The 19,113-nt window shown below is 41.9% G+C and overlaps 1 protein-coding gene across 1 annotated transcript in view; it reads left to right on the top strand.

The window, feature by feature from the left end:
• LOC135212970 (PRKCA-binding protein-like) overlaps positions 1-19,113 on the top strand; it is a gene marked incomplete at its 3' end in the record, with an annotated part of 346,603 nt that overhangs the window by 313,820 nt on the left and 13,670 nt on the right. The window contains 1 exon segment of the mRNA XM_064246725.1: positions 10,804-10,932. Within this exon segment, the coding sequence (XP_064102795.1) occupies positions 10,804-10,932 (129 nt within the window).

Raw genomic sequence — 19,113 nt, 5'->3', positions numbered from 1 at the left:
TATCCTCTATGCTTAGTAGATCTCTACTTCCTTCCTTTTCATGTTTACACACTATATATATATATATATATATATATATATATATATATATATATATATATATATATATATATATATATATATATATATACATATATATATACATATATATATATATATATATATATATATATATATATATATATATATATATATATTTATTTATTTATATATATGTGTGTGTGTGTATATGATTATAATCACTTTAGCACGTGATTCGTTTATCACACATATCCACAGGTGAAAAATAATATGTATTTATGTATATATATAATATATATATTATATATATATATATATATATATATATATATATATATATATATATATATAAAACATGAAAAGGAAGGAGGTAGAGATCTGCTAAGCATAGAGGATACAAATACTTGGGAATAATAGAAGGAGAGGATATAAAACACCAAGACATGAAGGATATGATCAGGAAAGACATGCAGAGACTTGAAGTGATACTCAAATCAAAATTCAACACCGGAAACATGTCGAAAGCCATAAACACGTGAGCAGTAACAGTAATCAGGCACAGTAGTAGTGAAGTGGACAAAAGCTGAACTCGACAGCATAGACAGGAAACACATTGACAAACCCCATCCTGATGTCCCCAGATACAGTCCTTACAGTCTGGGTTAGGGTATCTTATTTCCTTTATGTTTTTGCCATACAGATTGATGTTGTCCATAAATATCAGAGGGTACATTCTCTTGCCTCCTTTTTTAAGTTGGTACCCATCATCAATCTTCTGCAGTACTTTTGTCATGGGAATCATGACTACTATGAAAATTAGTGAGGACATGAGTCATCTTAAAAGATCCAACTCATGATGTTAACCCTCTTACGCCGAAGCCCTAAAAATCAAAACCTCTCCTGTATGCCGGCGCCGGTTTGGAGTGAGCGCAGAACCGGAAAAAATAATTTTTTTCAAAAATCACAGCGCGCTTAGTTTTGAAGATTAAGAGTTCATTTTTGGCTCATTTTTTTTCATTGCCTGAAGTTTAGTATGCAATCATACAAATGAAAAATGAAAAATAATATCATTAATATGTAAATAATGCGATATATGGTAGCGAAAAAAAAAAATTCATAGATAATTGTATTCAAATCACGCTCTGCAAAAAACGGTCAAGCTAACGAGTTTACTTTTTTTTTCGTTGTATTGTACACTAAATTGCAATCCTTTTGATATATAATACATAGTAAAACAATAAAAGCAACACCGGAAAAATATTATCACAAATGATGTACGAATTCGTAACGACGGGACGTAAAAAAATGTTATTTTCAAAAAGTTCACCGTAATTCTAATAATGTTCTAGAGACTTCCAATTTGTTTCAAAATTAAGAAAAATGATTGAATATTACGATACTGTAAGAGTTTTAGATTAGAATTGCAGATTTCGACCATTTCGGACGAGTTAAATTTGACCGAATGTCAAAATTTTAATATATATATATATGCACATATTTCGAAGATAAAAGGAAAAGCTACAACCTTCAATTATTTTGTATTGTATTCTTCATGAATTTGCGCACATTTTGATATATGAAACTCTATAAAAAGGCTAATATGAAAAGGAGCAAATATTAGGATAATGCCATGTACGTATTTCGGAGACTTGCGGCCGCGAATCGGCGCGCGGAGTGAAGGTAAATATATTTTTCAAAAATTGACCATAAATCACAATATTGTTTTAGAGACTTCAAATTTGTTTCAAAATGAAGAAAATTACGGAATATTACTAGGCCGTAAGAGTTTTAGCTTACAATTGCGTTTTTTCAACTATTTCGGTAGAGTCAAATTTGACCGAACGTGGTTTTTTTTTCTATTTATCGTGATTTATATGCAAATATTTCGAAAAAAGAGAAAAGCTACAACCTTCAATCCTTTTTAGTTGTATTCTACATGAAATTGTGCACATTTTCATATATAAAACTTTATGTAACAGCTAATTTTAAATAGTGCAAACATTTCGACAATCGCACAAAAAAATTCTGATTTTTTCGGAAGAGTTACCGCGCGAACGTAATGTTTTTTTTTTCATAAATTCACCATAAATCGAAAATATTGTGCTAGAGACTTCCAAGTCGTTGCAAAATGAAGGTAAATGATTGAATATTACTAGAATATAAGAGTTTTAGCTTACAATTGCGTTTTTCGGCCATTTCGGTAGAGTCAAAATTGACAGAAAGTTGAAATTTTTGCACTTAACGTTATTTATATGAAAATATTTCAAAACTGATAAAAAGCTTACAACCATGGGTTGTTTTTTGTTGTATTGTGCATGAAATTGCGCACATTTCCATATATAAAACTTTATGTAACGGCAAATTTAAAAAGGTGCAAACATTAGGACAATCGCACGAAAAAATTTATCGGAAGAGTTATCGCACGAACGTAAAGGAAAAAGTTTTTTCATAAATTCACTATAAATCGAAATATTGTGCTAGAGACGTCCAATTTGTTGCAAAATGAAGGCAAATGATTGAATATTACTATAATATAAGAATTTTAGCTTACAATTGCGTTTCTCGACCATTTCTGTAGTGTCAAAGTTGACCGAAGGTTGAAATTTTTGCACTTATTGTTATTTATATGAAAATATTTCAAAAAAAACTGATAAAAGCTACAATCATGAGTATTTTTTTAGTTGTATTGTGCATGAAATTGCGCACATCATCATATATAATACTTCATGTAAAGGATAATTTAAAATGGTGCAATAATTATGTCAAAGTGACGAAATAATTTCCGAGATGTGTCACTGATACTTTTTAGTGCGATAAGAAAAGAAATTCGCGCTTGCGCGCCTGCGTAGCGATTGTAAACAAAACAACGCCTTGATCGTGAACTCCAGCATCCCCCAAGGCGCGTGATACAAAAAGTTTTCGGCTGGTAGGCCCTATAAGTAAGTTTTTCCGCGAATTTTAAAAAAACTTTTTTGAGCCGACGTATGATACGTCCAATCGGCATACGGGAGACATTTTAACTCGACGTTTAATACGTCCAATCGGCGTAAGAGGGTTAACCTCTACTAGTCTTATCCGAGGGCTTGTAAGTACAGTGGTACCTAGAGATACGAAAGGCTCAACTTACAAAAAACTCGATATATGAAAGCAAATACGAAGATTTTTGCGGCTCTACATACGAAAATTGTTCAAGATACGAAAGGTTGTTGCTGTAAAGTCTGAGATTTGAGATTTGCCCGGACCACCAATAACAATTTTAGAACTCGCGCGCCTCCAACTAAGTAGACTCGCTACCATCCTCCCGCTCTCCCATTGGTGCCTGATGCTAGTCACCGCCATAAGATCCTTCTCTCCTTTTGGTCAGCATCTCTCCCATCATGCATCTACGTAGTGGCGTGCTTCTTAGGCCACTTAACGGCATTATCAGTTTTGTAAGCACGAGGAATTCGTTCATTTTATACGATTTCGTTTATTAACGTAAATTCGTTAGTGATTTCATTGTAGTATACTTTATCGTGTTGTGTGAGAACTTTACTACATACATATACTACATAACATAATTACGTAAAGTTGAAGTTCATGGAAAGAAGAGGATGCTTTCTTTGGAGACGAAGATGGAGATCATTAAAAAATATGAAGCTGGTATGCGATTGAGTGTGATCGCCTAGGAATACAGCCGAAATCCATCGACAATAGGCACCATCCTTAAGCAGAAGGATGCCATCAAAGCAGTTACACCTTCCAAGGGTGTGACTATGTTGTCCAGCAAGAGGAGCCACGTGCATGATGAGATGGAAAGGGTGCTTCTTGTCTGGATAAAAGACAAAGAAATCGCTGGTGATACGATAACGGAGACGGCAATCTGCCACAAGGCCAGCGCTATTTTCGTCTATTTGATTGCCCAGGCCGAAGATGACAGAGGAGAAGGGACATCGACGCCAACCCAAAAGTTCAAGGCCTTTATTAAGACGTTCGACAAGATGACTCTCAACGAAGGCTACAGTTCTCAGCAAGTCTTCAACTGTGATGAGACTGGCCTTTTTTGGAAAAAATGCCTCCTCGGACGTACATCATGCAGGAAGAGAAGAAGCTACCTGGGTATAAGCCTATGAAAGACAGGCTTACGCTCGCACTTTGTTCCAACGCTAGTGGGGATTGCAAGGTGAAGCCCCTACTTGCCTATCATTCGGAGACTCCTCGAGCCTTCAAGGCCCACAAAGGGCTTAAGGAGAAGCTTCCAGTGATGTGGAGGGCTAATGCGAAAGCCTGGGTAATGAGACTTTTGTTCACGGAGTGGGTAAATCTGTGTTTCGGCCCGACAGTGAAGAAATTCTTGGAAGAGTAGCGCCTCCCTCTGAAATGTCTGCTGGTGTTGAACAATGCCCCTGCTCACCCTCCTGGCCTCGAGGAAGATATCCTAGCGGAGTATTCGTTTATCAAGGTTCTTTATCTTCCACCTAACACCACCCCTCTCCTCCAGCCCATGGACCAGCAAGTGATATCGAACTTCAAGAAGCTATATACGAAACATCTTTTCAAGAGATGTTTTGACATCACTGATACCACAAACCTCACCTTGCGTGAATTTTGGAAGAGGCATTTCGACCAAGCTTGGCAGGAGATTTCAAGGCGAACCTTGAATTCCTCGTGGAGAAAACTGGCCTGAGGGATTCGACGTGGGCGAAGCTGGTGCTGCAGATTCAGGAACAGTTGACAATCCTGAAACTGTTTCGCAACCAGATCTTGACGAGATCGTTGCACTCGGCTAGTCCATGGGGCTGGTTGTCGACGAGAATGACATCAATGACCTTCTCGAGGAGCACCAAGAGGAGCTTACGACGGATGACCTGAAGGAGTTGGAGGCCATGCAACATAACGTTGTTTAAGAAGAGTTCTCTAGCAGCTTTTCAGAAGGTGCAATCATTCGTAGAAAAGACACCCCGAAAAGGCTTACACATGTCGTATGCTTGCACAGTTCGATGACGTTTGCCTGAGTCGTTTCAGGAACATTGTCCAAAGCAGGCAGAAGCAATCTTCCTTGGATAGTTATTTTTTAAAGAAGCCTTTAGTAGGAGTAAGCTAAAAGGAAGAACCAAGTGATACTACAAAAAAACAAAGTGGAAAGTGGTGAAGAAGTTGAAATTTTGTAAAAAATGTAAAGTATAAAAAAGTAAAAAAAAAACATTTTAAATAAAAGACAAAAAAAAAAAAATGTAATTTTAAGTTTTTTTGTAAAGTTAAGTGTTACAGTTTTGTTAATGTTTTTCGTAAAGTTTAGTTTATATTTTCCTGACATTTTATGTGTTTGGTAAAGTTAAGTGTACATACTATAAGAAGTTTTCTGCCGTTTGTCCTCCTCCTCTGTCGCCACTTTCGGAGATAGCCTCACTCGAAAGGTAAGCTTCCACATTTTACTACATACGTACGTATGTACGTACAGTATTTCTTGTATACCATGTACACAAATACACTTTATTTACAGGTACTGTGTAGTACATATTAGCAGTATGTATTAAGTTAGGTATTGAATGGTCCAAATTGTTGTAGTATTTCATTGTTTATAGGTCAATTTAGCTTTATTATGAAATTTACTGGGGTGATTTTGGAGGGCTTGGAACGGATTACCCATTTTACATGTAAAATGCGGTTCAAGATACGAAAAACTCACGATACGAAGGCCGCCTCGGAATGGATTAATTTTGTATCTTGAGGTACCACTGTACTTTATTCCAGTTGCACATTGTATTTTTTAGAAAGCTGATGGTGTTTTCCTCTGCCCCATATATTGTCAGGCATTCTATAGCCACATGTCTGGTATCATGTCGAAGGCTTTCTTATTGTCAATCCATGTCATACTTAGATTGGTTCTCCTTCTCTTACTTTCCTCTTCACGTTACTAATTACAAGCAGGACAATTGGCTTACCGAATACAGAATACACAAAACACAAGCATATGTACTCACCTCAGACACTTAGATGCTCAGGGCTAGGTGCTGTGCCATCCGCTGGATATAGGCTAGTCGAGACACAACCACCGCTGAATTTCACCACCCAAAAAAGACAAGCACCAAGACCATACAACAACTCAAAAAACAACATCCCAATCACCACGCAAACAAATGCCAACAGCTTGAAAACAACACAACAAATCATATGACCACTCCAGTCCAGCACAACAAACCTCCACCACCAACACTGTCTCCCCAACCACCAACTCACAGACACCAAAACTTAAAATCAAGTACAACAAACCTCTTCAGCTCAACAATCACCAGACAGACACACTCACAACAACCATACAGCATCAATATCAACCAAGAAAAAACCAAATAACACTGGCAACTTATGAATCTGACTGACCGTCTTATCCAACTTACTGACTCTCCTCCACTCATGTAACAGACACTCTCCACTGATATATACGGTAATCGGTACTACAGACAATACCCATACGCTTACGCCCACCATCAAACCATTCCCATTTATCCTTCCACCAATTTTGCTCTCTCTCTCTCTCTCGTCTCTTATCTCTTCTCTCTTCCTCTCTCTCTCTCTCTCTCTCAGTACTGTAATGAAATATGAATTACTGTATCATAAACTTAAAAATATAAGAATAAAACTCCCAAGAAGTTCACGACGCCATGGACTGAGTGCGTGTATACATATGTACATGTTAAAATGATTTAACAGTTTTCAAATGTTAATGTAAACACAGCAAATTATCAATAAAGTATTATTTCACTTACAGAATCCATTTAAACTGTATTATTATATTGATGTATTTTCATAATATGTATAAAAAACCCAATCATCCTGACATTTGCAATGTTTACATTCTCAGAATCACCTGATTGAGCCTACTAACTAGAAGGAATAGTCTCATTACCCAGTCCCTTTATTCAGAGATGCATGTCAGTGCTAACAACTAAATGTATTTCATGTAAATGCCTAGACTTCAATTAACAGAATGTAAAGGTTTGGAAACATGAAGTAAGAAAATGTGAATTAGTATTACATTTTGAATAAGTGCAATTTATTAGATTGTTATTCATTCTAGCTAACCCTGTGAAAGTCGAAGATTTTAACTCTTGCTTAAATTACTTAATGATAAACGTGGTATTATGTTGTTGTTATTATTCATTTCAGTTCAACAACACCACTGAGTCTTTTCTAGTCTCTCATCGGTCTCACCAAAAGGACTTGTTCCTGAATAAAAGGGGAATTTGGGGCAGGTAACATTAAAAATGTTAAGATAACCAATGAAGAAGAGATTCAAAGGAACTTCAAAAGTAAATGGGTGAAAGGCAAAAAGCATTGTAGCTGGGGCAGAAAGGGCACTGCAAAGGATCTTAGTGCTACTGTAAATAAAATGTACCATTCAAGGCTCATTATTAATCTGTAATGGATGGATACCCTCATAATAGTAGCAATAACAGGTTTTGGGTGGTGGGAAGGATTCACTCATGGCGAGCATCAATATTACACACCATCGATTTGTAAGAACCGGGCGGGAAAGAGGTTCCAGTACTTCTATACCCCATAAATTCACTAATGGTAACTTTGAGACTAGCCAAGATCAGCGAAGCAGCTGCAGTGAGCGGCTCATGAGTTAGTTGTGATCTTGACTTGGGAGCATGTGCTGCCTCTCTCTCTCACATGACATCTTTTTATATGTCCATTTGCTCATAAATATAATGGTTGCTGTTGGTGGTAGTTCTCATCTTTTATAATAGTACGTTGGTTATAATTGTAATTTTGCAAATACAAGTGTAAATACATATTAGAAAAGACATGTATAACCCAAAAAAAGTTACTGCATCTTCGATCTCAGTAAATTTACATAAATATTTTACAACAAATATACTCAGAATTTGTTACTGATTTTAGTGTTTATTTATTTTGATATTATGTGAGCTATAATTATAATTTTACAAAATAAAATTATTTATTAGAAAAAACATTCAACTTGGTCAATTTTACAGTTTTCCTGTAAAAAAGGGCCCCAGGGGGTTGTAAATAGTAATTTTCAACTTATTGTAGAAGTTAGGGAAACATTTTTTAGAATTTTTGTGTTTCACCATGTGCATTTGCATGTGTTTCTCTTTCCATTGATGTGCATTTATCTTAAATTGGCCGAATTCAAAGTTTTCTCAGCCTGGGGTGCTTCATTTTGATTGCTGTGTTTATTCATAGATAGTTTTGAGACTTAGTCTTATTTAATGGGACATGCATTTCTCCCTTCAGTCATCTTCAAATAATGATCAACAGGATTTTCTTCATCCCAAATTATGTATGACCCTGGTGGTGCCTCTAGTACTGTAAATAGCAGAATGGTATGCAGTTCTGTTATCAGATCTTGTAGAGACACCAAGGGTGCTGTCCCGATGGCCCATTGTTCTTCATCAACCTCACATTCATAGGTTAACCAGTCATTTCACTCTCTTCATGAACAGGGGTTATCCAGTATCCTACAAGAGAGGTTTTTCTTGCAGGGGTCCATGGAAGATATCTTGATATCTGCAGATCATCTGTGAGCATCCATCAATGAAAATGGGCAATTTGTTGTGATTGGTGACATAGAAAGGCCACAGTATCATCTCGGCTTAACCAACACTCAAGGGTCTGGCTTTCTGATAAATAACTGTTTGTTAAGTAATAAAGACCCTGTACTATGGCCTGCCCTTGAATGTTGTTTTAGATACATTGTCTTAAAGTTAACAGCAGTTCTGCATAGTCTGTACCCTAAACTAACCTGTGCATTGCACTTGTGGTTCCATTTAAGAGCTTTGTTTCAAAAGGTGTGACACCGAAAATAGTGGTCAAACAAAGAAGATAAGAATATAGCTGGTAAGTTCAGTAAGTTGAGGTGTTTCCTTTCCTCTCCACTAGGAACCTTTGTTGAGATCAAAACTTACTTCCTTCCTTCCTTCCTTCCTTCCTTCCTTCCTTCCTTCCTTCCTTCCTTCCTTCCTTCCTTCATTCCTTCCCCCTTCCCCCCCCCCCCCCTTCCTTCCTTCCTTCCTTCATTATCCCCCCCCCCCCCCCCCTTCCCCCCCCTTCCCCTTCCCCTTCCTTCCTTCCTTCCTCCTTCCTTCTTGCCTTCCTCCTTCCTTCCTTCCCCCCCCCCCCCCCCCACCTTCCCCCCCCACTTACTTACTTACTTACTTCTTACTTACTTACTTACTTACTTACTTACTTACTTACTTACTTACTTACTTACTTACTTACTTACTTACTTACTTACTTACTTACTTACTTACTTACTTACTTATCCCAAGTGTTTAAACTAAAGGGATTGGTTCTCTCCATTTCGGTGGAATTGTTCGTGCTTATCTGGAATTTTGAAGTCTTGTCCTCCTTTGGAACTTTACCTACTAAAATGGGATGTCACCCAAATTTTTCAATCTTGCCATTTCCTTCTGTTAGCCAATGTCATTTGATTCCAACAGAAATTTAACTTTGAGGACTTTTTCTTTAAGCATCAACCTCAGCAAAAATGACAGGTAAATTTCATGTCATTTCTTAACTCTTCTGTCAATTTGATGGCTGGGCAAGTGCTCTCATTCTCTCTTGTACCTAAGTTTTTGGGCCAAAATCAGAACTTTACATTTCTTATATATTTGAGACATCAAAATCCCTTTCCTCTTGAGATTTTGTTGATGGTGACCTGGATGAGGTGCTTCTTTGCCCTGTCAGCTTTCAAATGCTTCTTGAAGAGGCTCTGTGTATTCAGACCAGAATTCAGGAGGCTTGTCATCATTACTGGCAAACATAAAAGGTGGTATCAAATAACACTTAATTCTTTTATCTTTGTGAGATTATTTAAAGAGCATACAGGACATCTCAGAATGTCTGCTATCCCATCTCATTTGAGAGCTCACAAAGTCAGGGACGTAAGCCTGTCGCTCATTTCCCTTAAGAACCTCAATCTCATTCTGAGGGAAGTCACCCACAATCCCTTAGACACCTTTTCCGTAGGACTTCCAGTGGCTAATCCATGGAAATGTATCTTGTCTGAGTACAACACCGATTTTCATCTTGGAAGTGCACAGTGTATATGCTGACCGTCAGTAAGATAGAGGAGAGTATATAAATGGCAAGCAATTCTTGTTAACTTGAATTCATCTGTTGGTCACCTCCCTATGCAAGGGGAAAAGGTAACATGATAGAATAAAGTTTGACCCATTAATTTACATTAGCTTGTCAGATTTTCTTGCCTTCCAGATCCTGTTACTTTGTAATCAGGGTATGGTGCATACTGACATGTCTATCCTGACAGGATGCGACTCAGTTCTAAGGAATTAACTCCCATTTTTGGGAGTTGTCATCTGCTCAGGACTATTTCTCATTGGTGTAGTAAAGGTTTTTTGTATGCATAATCTTTCTTGTGGATGCTTATTCCCAAAACATTTTAGAACAACATCCATCTAGAAAATAAAGGCTTAAAAGGCTTTGGTTTGTATCCCTGTAGGAACGAATACCAAATTTTTTATTTGAATTGAGACTGTCACTTTTAATACTTTTGCAGGTGAGAAAGACTGAGGGAAATGAATGAATAGTGAAAAATAGAAAGCAGTGTTGTTAGGAATCGTTAATTAAAGTAACCAAAAAAATTACATACATAAAACATGTAAAACATGGTCATTTGAGTCTTAAATGTCTGTTTTATTCAGAAGCGTTGCTGTGTATACTGGGCTTAATCTTTGTTTTATATTTTTTAGTAGATTTTTTGGCATGTTTGTTACATGAGAAATGGATGTTTATATATCTGTTAATTCGTAGGTGTTTGATAATACTGCTGCAGCACGAGAAGGAACACTTCAGAGTGGAGATGAGATCACTGGTGTCAATGGTGTCAATGTCAAAGGCAAATCTAAGCAGGAAGTGGCACAACTTATTCAGAGATCTGAGGTAAATGGATTGTTGTACATATATTATTTTCTTTATTTGACATTAATTTATTCACTTTGCATCTATTCATGGGTGACAATGATTGCTTTGATTGTAAGAATAAAGATCATAAAGTATCAGGACTGGTGTTATAAAAAGAAAATTAGAGCATAGTATACCATTTTAGCATTTAATTTCCTTCGAAGTAGTTCCCGTCAAGAATCAGAAGCCACACACTTTATCCAGTGCTGTTTCCATAGATGGAAGCATTCCTGGAACTTGCATTCACTTGGATCTCCTTGATGCCCTGAAATCATCTTTTTTTTAAGTGGGTTTGATTTTTGGAAAGAGGACAAAAGGTGCAAGGGCGCAAGATCTGGGGAACACTGTGGCTGTTGAACCTGGGGATATTTTGCTTGGGCAAAAACTGCAGCACAAGCTGCACTGAATGAGCAGGTGCGTTGTCATGATGCAATTGCCACTCACTAGGCGCATGCAATTCTGGTCTTTTCTGACAAATAGCGTCCTAAAAATGCCACAACACATCACAGTAGTATTCCTTGTTTACTGTCTGACCTTGTGGAGCATACTCAAGAACAATTTTCTTGTGGTCTAAGAAAACGATGGTTTGTTCATGAGACTTACTTGGCAGATATATATATAGCTGTATTCTCCGAAGTCCGACAGAATTTCAAAACTCGCGGCACACGCAGTAGGGGCGGCCAGGGTGGTAGTACCCATGCCCGCCGCTGGGAGGCGGATATCAGGAACCATTCCCATTTTCTATTCATATTTTTTTCTGTCGCCGGTCGGTAAACACCTGTTTACAGACCTCCGCCCAGGATTTTTGGATTTAACTCGTTATAAGTATCTGGATTGTCTTTTGGTTTTGACTCTGGATTGTTGGATTGGCATACGCGATAGTGGACTGTTTTTGGATTTTGGATTGGCTTTTATATGAACGTGATGTCGGGATCAAGTTCAGTGAGCTTCAGAGTGTGTGTGAGGAGTGATTGCAAGGTGAGGCTACCGAAAGCATCGGTAGACCCCCACACAGTATGTATGGGGTGTAGGGGGCATGTTTGTTTGCTGGTTGATCGTTGCATTGATGCAAAAGTTTTGACTGAGGATGAATGGAAGGTGTATGAATCCTATCGCGTAAGTTGGAGCGCGATAGGATCAGGAGGTCTTCCTCTAAAAGCGGTTCTACGAAAGGTAAGGGAAGTAACATTTCTCCTATATTAACACCAGTAGAATTTGCTTCACCTAATCCTGTGTTGTTGCCTGAGGGCCCTAGTTCTGTGTCTGGAGAAGGTAATGCCCTTTCTCTGATTCTAGAGTCATTGCGCACTCTAGAGTCCAAAGTGTTGGCCCTTGAAAACGGCTCGATTAAAGTGTGTGATCGTGCCCCTAGTGTTGTGGGAGGGGGCGTCAGATCGGCCCCATAATGCCTCTAGGTTCTAGACCTCTGTCGGACTCCAGACCTCAGGGAGTGGGCATGTCGAAAGCCGCAAGAGGGTTACGGGGGCTCCCCACCGATCTGGCGTCCCTTCGGCAGGACCTGTTGCTACTTACCCAGGCTGCCAAGGAGCGTGCTCAGGCTCGCATCCTAAAGGACTGTTTTTCGTCCTCCGAGGCGCCCTCCCCTCCCCGTGCAAGGGGTGGAGCTCTCGGAGTGACTCGCGTCCGTTGAAAAGGACTTTTCCTAGGGAGGACGCTTTGCGTCCCCCTCTCTCCGCTCTCGTTGCGGTCTTCGCCTGCGTCATATGACGCGTTTCCTCCACAGAAGAGAGGTAGGACGTCGTCCGAGGACGACGCTGAGAAGCGCTTCTCTCGCCCCACCTTCCCGGTGAGAGGGCAGGTTGCTTTTCCTTGTGAGAAAGGAAAGGAGGCGTCCCCCCGCCCCTCGTCTTCTCGCAAGCGCAGCCCTTCACCTCCTCTCGGTTCTTCACCTACGAAAAGAGTATTCTTGCGTCGCTTCAAGACCAATTGTCGACCTTAATGGCTCGGAAGACTCGCCCAGCAGCAGTTGAGCCTAAGCGAAGGAAGGACGCTAGACTGCCTGTCAAGAGGACGAGGCAGTCCTTCTCTGTCTCTCGTTCGTCGCTGTCTCCGCCCGCACGTCGGGACGCTTTTTGAGGGACGCTCGACAGGAAGCCTTGGAGGACGCGTTTGAGGACGCTCGGCAGGACGCTTTTGAAGACGCTCGTCGGGTTGCTTTGTTTTGAACCGCTTGCCCCTGTGGAGAAGGCTTTTGAGAGCGCTCAGAAGGACGCTTTGAAAGCGAAAGCTGGACGCTTGAGCGTCAAAACGTAAGGACGCTTCTCGAGAGAAACTTGGAGTTTCCTCTCTTGAGCGCAGCGAGGTCAGGACGCTCTTCGTGGTTCGAGCTCTAAAGATCGACGGAAGGTCGGTCGCCTTGAAGAGGCGGATGTTAGTCTTCCTCGAAAGCCTTTGTTGAAGGCTAGACCCGTGGGGCGCACGCCCTCTCCAGAGGTTCGATCTCCTTTGCCTCTTCGGGAGAAGGAGAACATAGTAGTCCGGCTGACTCAGTGGACGAAGATCAGCCGTCAGTTTCGTCGGTTTCCGACTACAAGGTGCTGGACGACTTTTACGTTCCTTGTTTGGGGAGAAGTTCCAGCCTGCAGCTCCTAAGTCTCCGCCCTCTCAGTTTTCGTCTTCGAAGTCGGGCAAGGTTTTCGGAAGTAGTGGAGATGAAGACTTCCTTGTCCACTAAGAGAGCATTCAAGAAATTGCAGGACTGATGGAACGTCGGAAGGATCAGGGCAAGTCGACTTTCGCCCTGCCTCCCTCTAGACTTAGTGGAGAGGCGGCATTTGGTATGAGACCAAATCGGAAGTAGGAATTAAGATCCCGTCTTCTTCCAAGGGGACTTTGCTAGTCTGGTAGACGCCCAGAAAAGATCCCTTTTGTCGTCCGCGAAGATTTCTTGGACACCAACGGAGATCGACCATCACATGAAAGGTCTGTTAAAGACTCTGGAAGTCTTTAACTTCCTAGACTGGTGCCTAGGAGTCCTGGATCTTCAATCTAGGAGTCCTGATTCTTTGAGTCTGGGGAGCTGTCCAATGTGTTTGTCATGCATGGACAAGGCCGTCAGGGATGGTTCGGAAGAGTTAGTGTCTCATTTCGGCACTGCTTTCCTCAAGAAGAGAGCGCTCTTATGCAATTTCACAGCGAAGTCTGTTTCTGCATCGCAGAAAGCAGAGCTTCTATTGCACCTCTTTCGAGCCATCTCTTCCCCCAGGCTATGGTAAGGGACCTGGCAGTGAGCCTACAAGAGAAGGCTACCCAGGATCTCTTGGCCCAGTCTTCTAGACGTCCTGCAGTCCCTATCACGTCGTCGTCTGGACGACCTCCTAGGAAGGTTAAACCCTTTCGTAGCGCTCCTCCCTCGAGAGCTGCTCTCCTCGAGGGAGAGGACTTGCAAGAGGAAGAGGTTCCTTCAAAACCTAAATCCTCTAAATGAGACGAAAGTCCTTCAGATGCCTGTCGGAGCCAGGCTAAAGTTCTTTGCGGGGGTGCGTGGAGAGAGAGAGATACAGATGCGTGGTCCCTCAAGATAGTAGAACAGGGGTACAAGATCCCTTTTGTAGACCCTCCTCCCCTTTCAACGAACTCCCAGAGATCTTTCCCCGTCGTATCAAGGGAGAAACAGCAGGTTCTTTTAGATCTTTTGGAACAAATGATCACGAAAAGAGCGGTGGAGCAGGTCTTAGACAAATGGGTCACCAGATATACTTAGACCTTTTCCTGGTAGGCACAAAACAGTCGTCGTGGGGTGGCGTCCAGTCTTGGACGTAAAGCAGCCTGAATCTTTTCGTAGAAAAAGAAAAAATTCAAGATGGAAACACCTCAGTCGGTTCTAGGAGCCCTAAGACGGGCGACTGGATGGTGTCCTTGGACCTACAGGACGCATACTTTCACGTGCCTATCCACCCTCTTTCAAGAAAGTTTCTGAGGTTTATGCTAAGGGACAAAGTTTGGCAATCCGAGCCCTTGTTACGGTTTAAGCACGGCTCCGATGGTATTTACCATGCTCATGAAGAACGTAGCGAGATGGTTACATTCTGCAGGAATAAGAGTGTCCCTGTATCTCGACGATTGGCTTATCAGAGCATCGTCAGAAGAAAGGTGTCTGAAGGACCTTCACTCACGTTGGCCTTGGCGAAGTCCCTGGGACTTCTAGTCAACCTCGAAAAGTCGCATCTGACCCCAACACAGTCCATCGTGTATCTGGGGATTCAGATGGATTCAGTGGCTTTTCCGAGCGTTTCCGTTCCCAGGAACGACAGCTGCAAGGCTTAGAGAAAGTCTCGGCATTCCTGGGGAAGGAAGCTTGCTCGGCGAGGGAATGATGAGTCTGCTGGGAACCATTTCCTCGCTGGAAAAGTTTGTTTCCCTGGGAAGACTACACCTCAGACCTCTCCAGTTTTTCTTAGCAGACGAATGGAGAGTCAGAGAGGATCTGGATGCGACCCTTTTCATCACCAAATCGGTGAAGAACCATCTAAGATGGTGGTTAGATCCTCGGAAGTTTCGAGAGGGGTTGTCCCTAAAGCTTCTGAGCCCAGACCTAGTGTTGTCCGACGCTTCGGTGTCGGGGGATGGGGAAGCAACACTAGGAGGGGAGGAAGTGTCAGGCACCTGGAGGGGGGAACAGGTGTCCTGGCACATCAATGTAAAGGAACTAGCGCGGGTTTTTTCGGTTTTCTGGGTGCTACAGTTCTTCCAAACAAAAGGTTGCAGAGAAAAGTAGTCCAAGTCAACTTCGGACAACACCACAGCCCTGGCGTACCTAAAGAAGCAGGGAGGGGGACACACTCACGTCCTCTGTTTTTATTTAGCGAGGGGAGATTCTGCTGTGGGCAGATGCGAGACGGATAAGGATCCTGACGAGGTGGTTTTTATCGCAGGAGTCCCAGAACGTCAGAGCAGACCTTCTCAGCGACAAGATCAGATCCTGCCGACGGAAATGGACGTTGCACCAGGACGTCTGTCGAGAGCTCTGGAGACTGTGGGGGTGTCCGTCAGTCCGACCTATTTGCGACTTCGAGAACAAGAGGTTGCCTCTTTATTGCTCTCACTGTGCTTGGATCCGGCGAGCAGTCGCGATGACGCTCTGCTCTGGGACTGGACGAACCTGGACTTATATGCCTTCACCCCGCCATTCAAGATCATGGGGTGTAGTAATGGGAAGTTCGCGGCATCGAGGGGGACGAGGTTGACCCTGATCGCCCCGATGTGACCCGCGAAAGAATGGTTCACAGAGGTAATGTCATTCATCATAGACTTTCCGAGGACATTGCCCTTGGAGGAAAGGATCTACTCACAGCCCACTTCGCAAGATATCCCGAAAACCTCTCCGCTCTGGGTCTGACTGCGTTCAGACTATCGAAAAACTGGCCCAGACGAGAGGTTTTTTTCTAAAGCAGCTGCAAAGGCGATCGCCAACGCTGGAGAAGTCCTCGAGAGCTTTTTACCAGTCGAAGTGGGCTTCCTTCAGGGCAATGGTGTAAGAAAGGAGGGGAAATTTCTCTTCCTCTACCTCTGTGAGCCATATACGATTTCTGCTATTTTTTAAGAAATGTGCAGAAGCTGGGCCCGGGTCCCGACCTCAAGGGATATAAGAGCATGCTGTCGGCAGTCTTCCGACACAGAGGACTAAACCGTCTGATAACAGGGATCTTCACGATCTCCTGAGATCCTTTGCGACATCCAAGATACCTCAGGCGAGGCTCCTTCTTGGAACCTTGGATTTAGTCCTTAGACTGTTAATGTCGAGTCCTTTCGACCGCTACATGAAGCGTCTCTTAGGAACTTGACTAAGAAGGCTCTTTTCCTAACTGCTCTGGCGAACGGCGAAGAGAGTTAGCGAAATTCAAGCCATTTTGTAAGAGAGTGGGCTTCAAAGGGGACAATGCCTGTCTGCTCTTTGAGTCCCACTTTCTTAGCAAAGAATGAAAACCCTTCGAACCCTTTGCCAAGGAGCTTTTGAAATCAAGGGTTATGACAAGCCTTGTGGGGCCAAGAACCTGAGAGAGTCCTGTGCCCTGTCAGGGCTCTAAAGTTTATGTCCACAAAGACTAAAGAAGTACGAGGTCCCTCCAAGATAATCTCTGGTGTTTTCGGTTTTTTAAACGACCCGATATACCGTTATCCAAGAACGCTTTGGCGTTTCGTTTCTGAGGGACGTCATTTAAAGAGGCTCATTCGTCTTAAAAAAAAAACACACAGATCGATTTGAGCCTCTTGCGAGTGAAAGCTCCACGAGGTCAGAGCTTGTTGCAACCTCGCTTGCCTTCCAAAGGAACATGTCGATCAAGGACATCCTTGACGCCACTTTTTGGAGGAGCAATTCAGTATTCGCCTCACACTCTTGAGAGATGTGAGAACGATAACGAGGACTGTTGTTCTCTGGGCCATACGTTTTTTCTGCAGACACAGTCTTGGGGGCTGAAGGTAGGCTCCTCTCCTATCCCTTAGTTAGGTTTTTAGGTTAGTTTTAGTGATGTGTTTTTTGGTTGTGTGGGGCTTTGGTGAAGACCTCCCATCTTTAGCTTAGTTTGTTCAGGGGGGTCTTTGTTTAGTTTGGGTCAGGTGGGGTGGTCTGTTTGCTTCGTTGCCCTCATTTGTATGGCTCTATGCTCTTGTCACATTGAGGTCACGTCCCCGTTGACGAGCATTCAGAGCGCACCCAGCACTACAGGTCTCCACCTGGCTGGGCACTCTGATAAGCACAGCAGGCTGTAGTGACAGTAATCACAGAAGTCTACTTGCTAACAGGTGAGGAACCAAGGTGTATATCATCTACTTAAGTTAAGTTTCCTACAAATCCTATTCTGTCTCTTCCACCATCCGAAGGTGGGATTCAGCTATATATATATCTGCCAAGTAAGTCTCATGAACAAATGTTATTGTTTTATAATACAATTAAGTTTGTTCATACTTACCTGGCAGATATATATAATTAAGTGCCCACCCACCTCCCCTCAGGAGACAGTGGCAACCCTGATAAAATATGAATTGAAAATGGGGAATGGTTCCTGATATCCGCCTCCCAGCGGCTGGGAATGGTACTACCACTGGCCGCCCACTGCGTGTGCCCGCGAGTTTTGAAAATTCTGTCGGACTTCGGAGAATACAGCTATATATATATCTGCCAGGTAAGTATGAACAAACTTAATTGTATTATAACAATAACATTTTTCTCAATTGTGCTGGTTGCAGGTCTCCCAGAAGGATCATCACTATCGACATTTTTTTGGCCATCTTGAAAACGTCTGAACCACTTGTACATTTGTGTGTGGCTCATACAATCCTCTCCATAGACTATTTGCAACCTTGTACAGGCAGTCCCCGGGTTACGACGGGAGGGGGTTCGTCTCAAGCTGAAAATCGTTTGTAAGGCCGGAACATCGTCAAAAATCCTAAGAAAAACCTTACTTTTAATGCTTTGGGTGGCATTGAAAACTATGTAAAACTGCATTCTTATTGCATTTTCATAAAAAAAACCCTTCAATATTGATTAGTTTTGCTTTTTTGGTGTCATATTCATCTGCCAGGTCAGTGTTGTAGGCGTCGTAACCCTGGAAAATAATTTCTGATGAATATGCAGTAGTACCTTGAGATACGAAGGCTCAACTTACGAAAAATCCAAGTTACGAAAGCAAAGACGAAAAATTTTACTGCTCTACCTACGAAAGTTTTCAAGATATGAAAGGTTTCTGAAAGTCCGAAGATTCGCCCCATAACAATTTTGAAACTCGCCGCCGCACGCCGCCATCTTAGTTATCGTAGACTTGCCACCATCCTCCTGCTCTCCCATTGGTTCCTGATGCTAGCCAAGCCATGAGATCCTCCTCTCTGATTGGACAGCATCCCTCCCATCATGCATCTTCTCTACATACGTACTACGTGTTGGCTTGCTTTAGCTCGGCCACTTTGCACCCGAAACTTTACCGTACGCATTCGGCATTCGTTTCGCTCCAACGATTTCGTTTAGTAACGTAAATTTGTTATGGGATTTCTTGTTGCAGTACATATTATCGTGTTGTGCGAAGACTGTATAATTACGTATTTGGTGTAACTTTACGTAAATTAACGTAGTCATGGGTCCCAGGAAAGTTGAAATTCACGGAAAGAAGCGCATGCTGTCTCTGAGACAAAGATGGAGATCAT

The sequence above is a fragment of the Macrobrachium nipponense genome, chromosome 42, assembly GCF_015104395.2.
Source record: "Macrobrachium nipponense isolate FS-2020 chromosome 42, ASM1510439v2, whole genome shotgun sequence".
Lineage (NCBI taxonomy): Eukaryota > Metazoa > Arthropoda > Malacostraca > Decapoda > Palaemonidae > Macrobrachium > Macrobrachium nipponense.
This window is presented reverse-complemented; position numbering and strand designations above follow the sequence as displayed.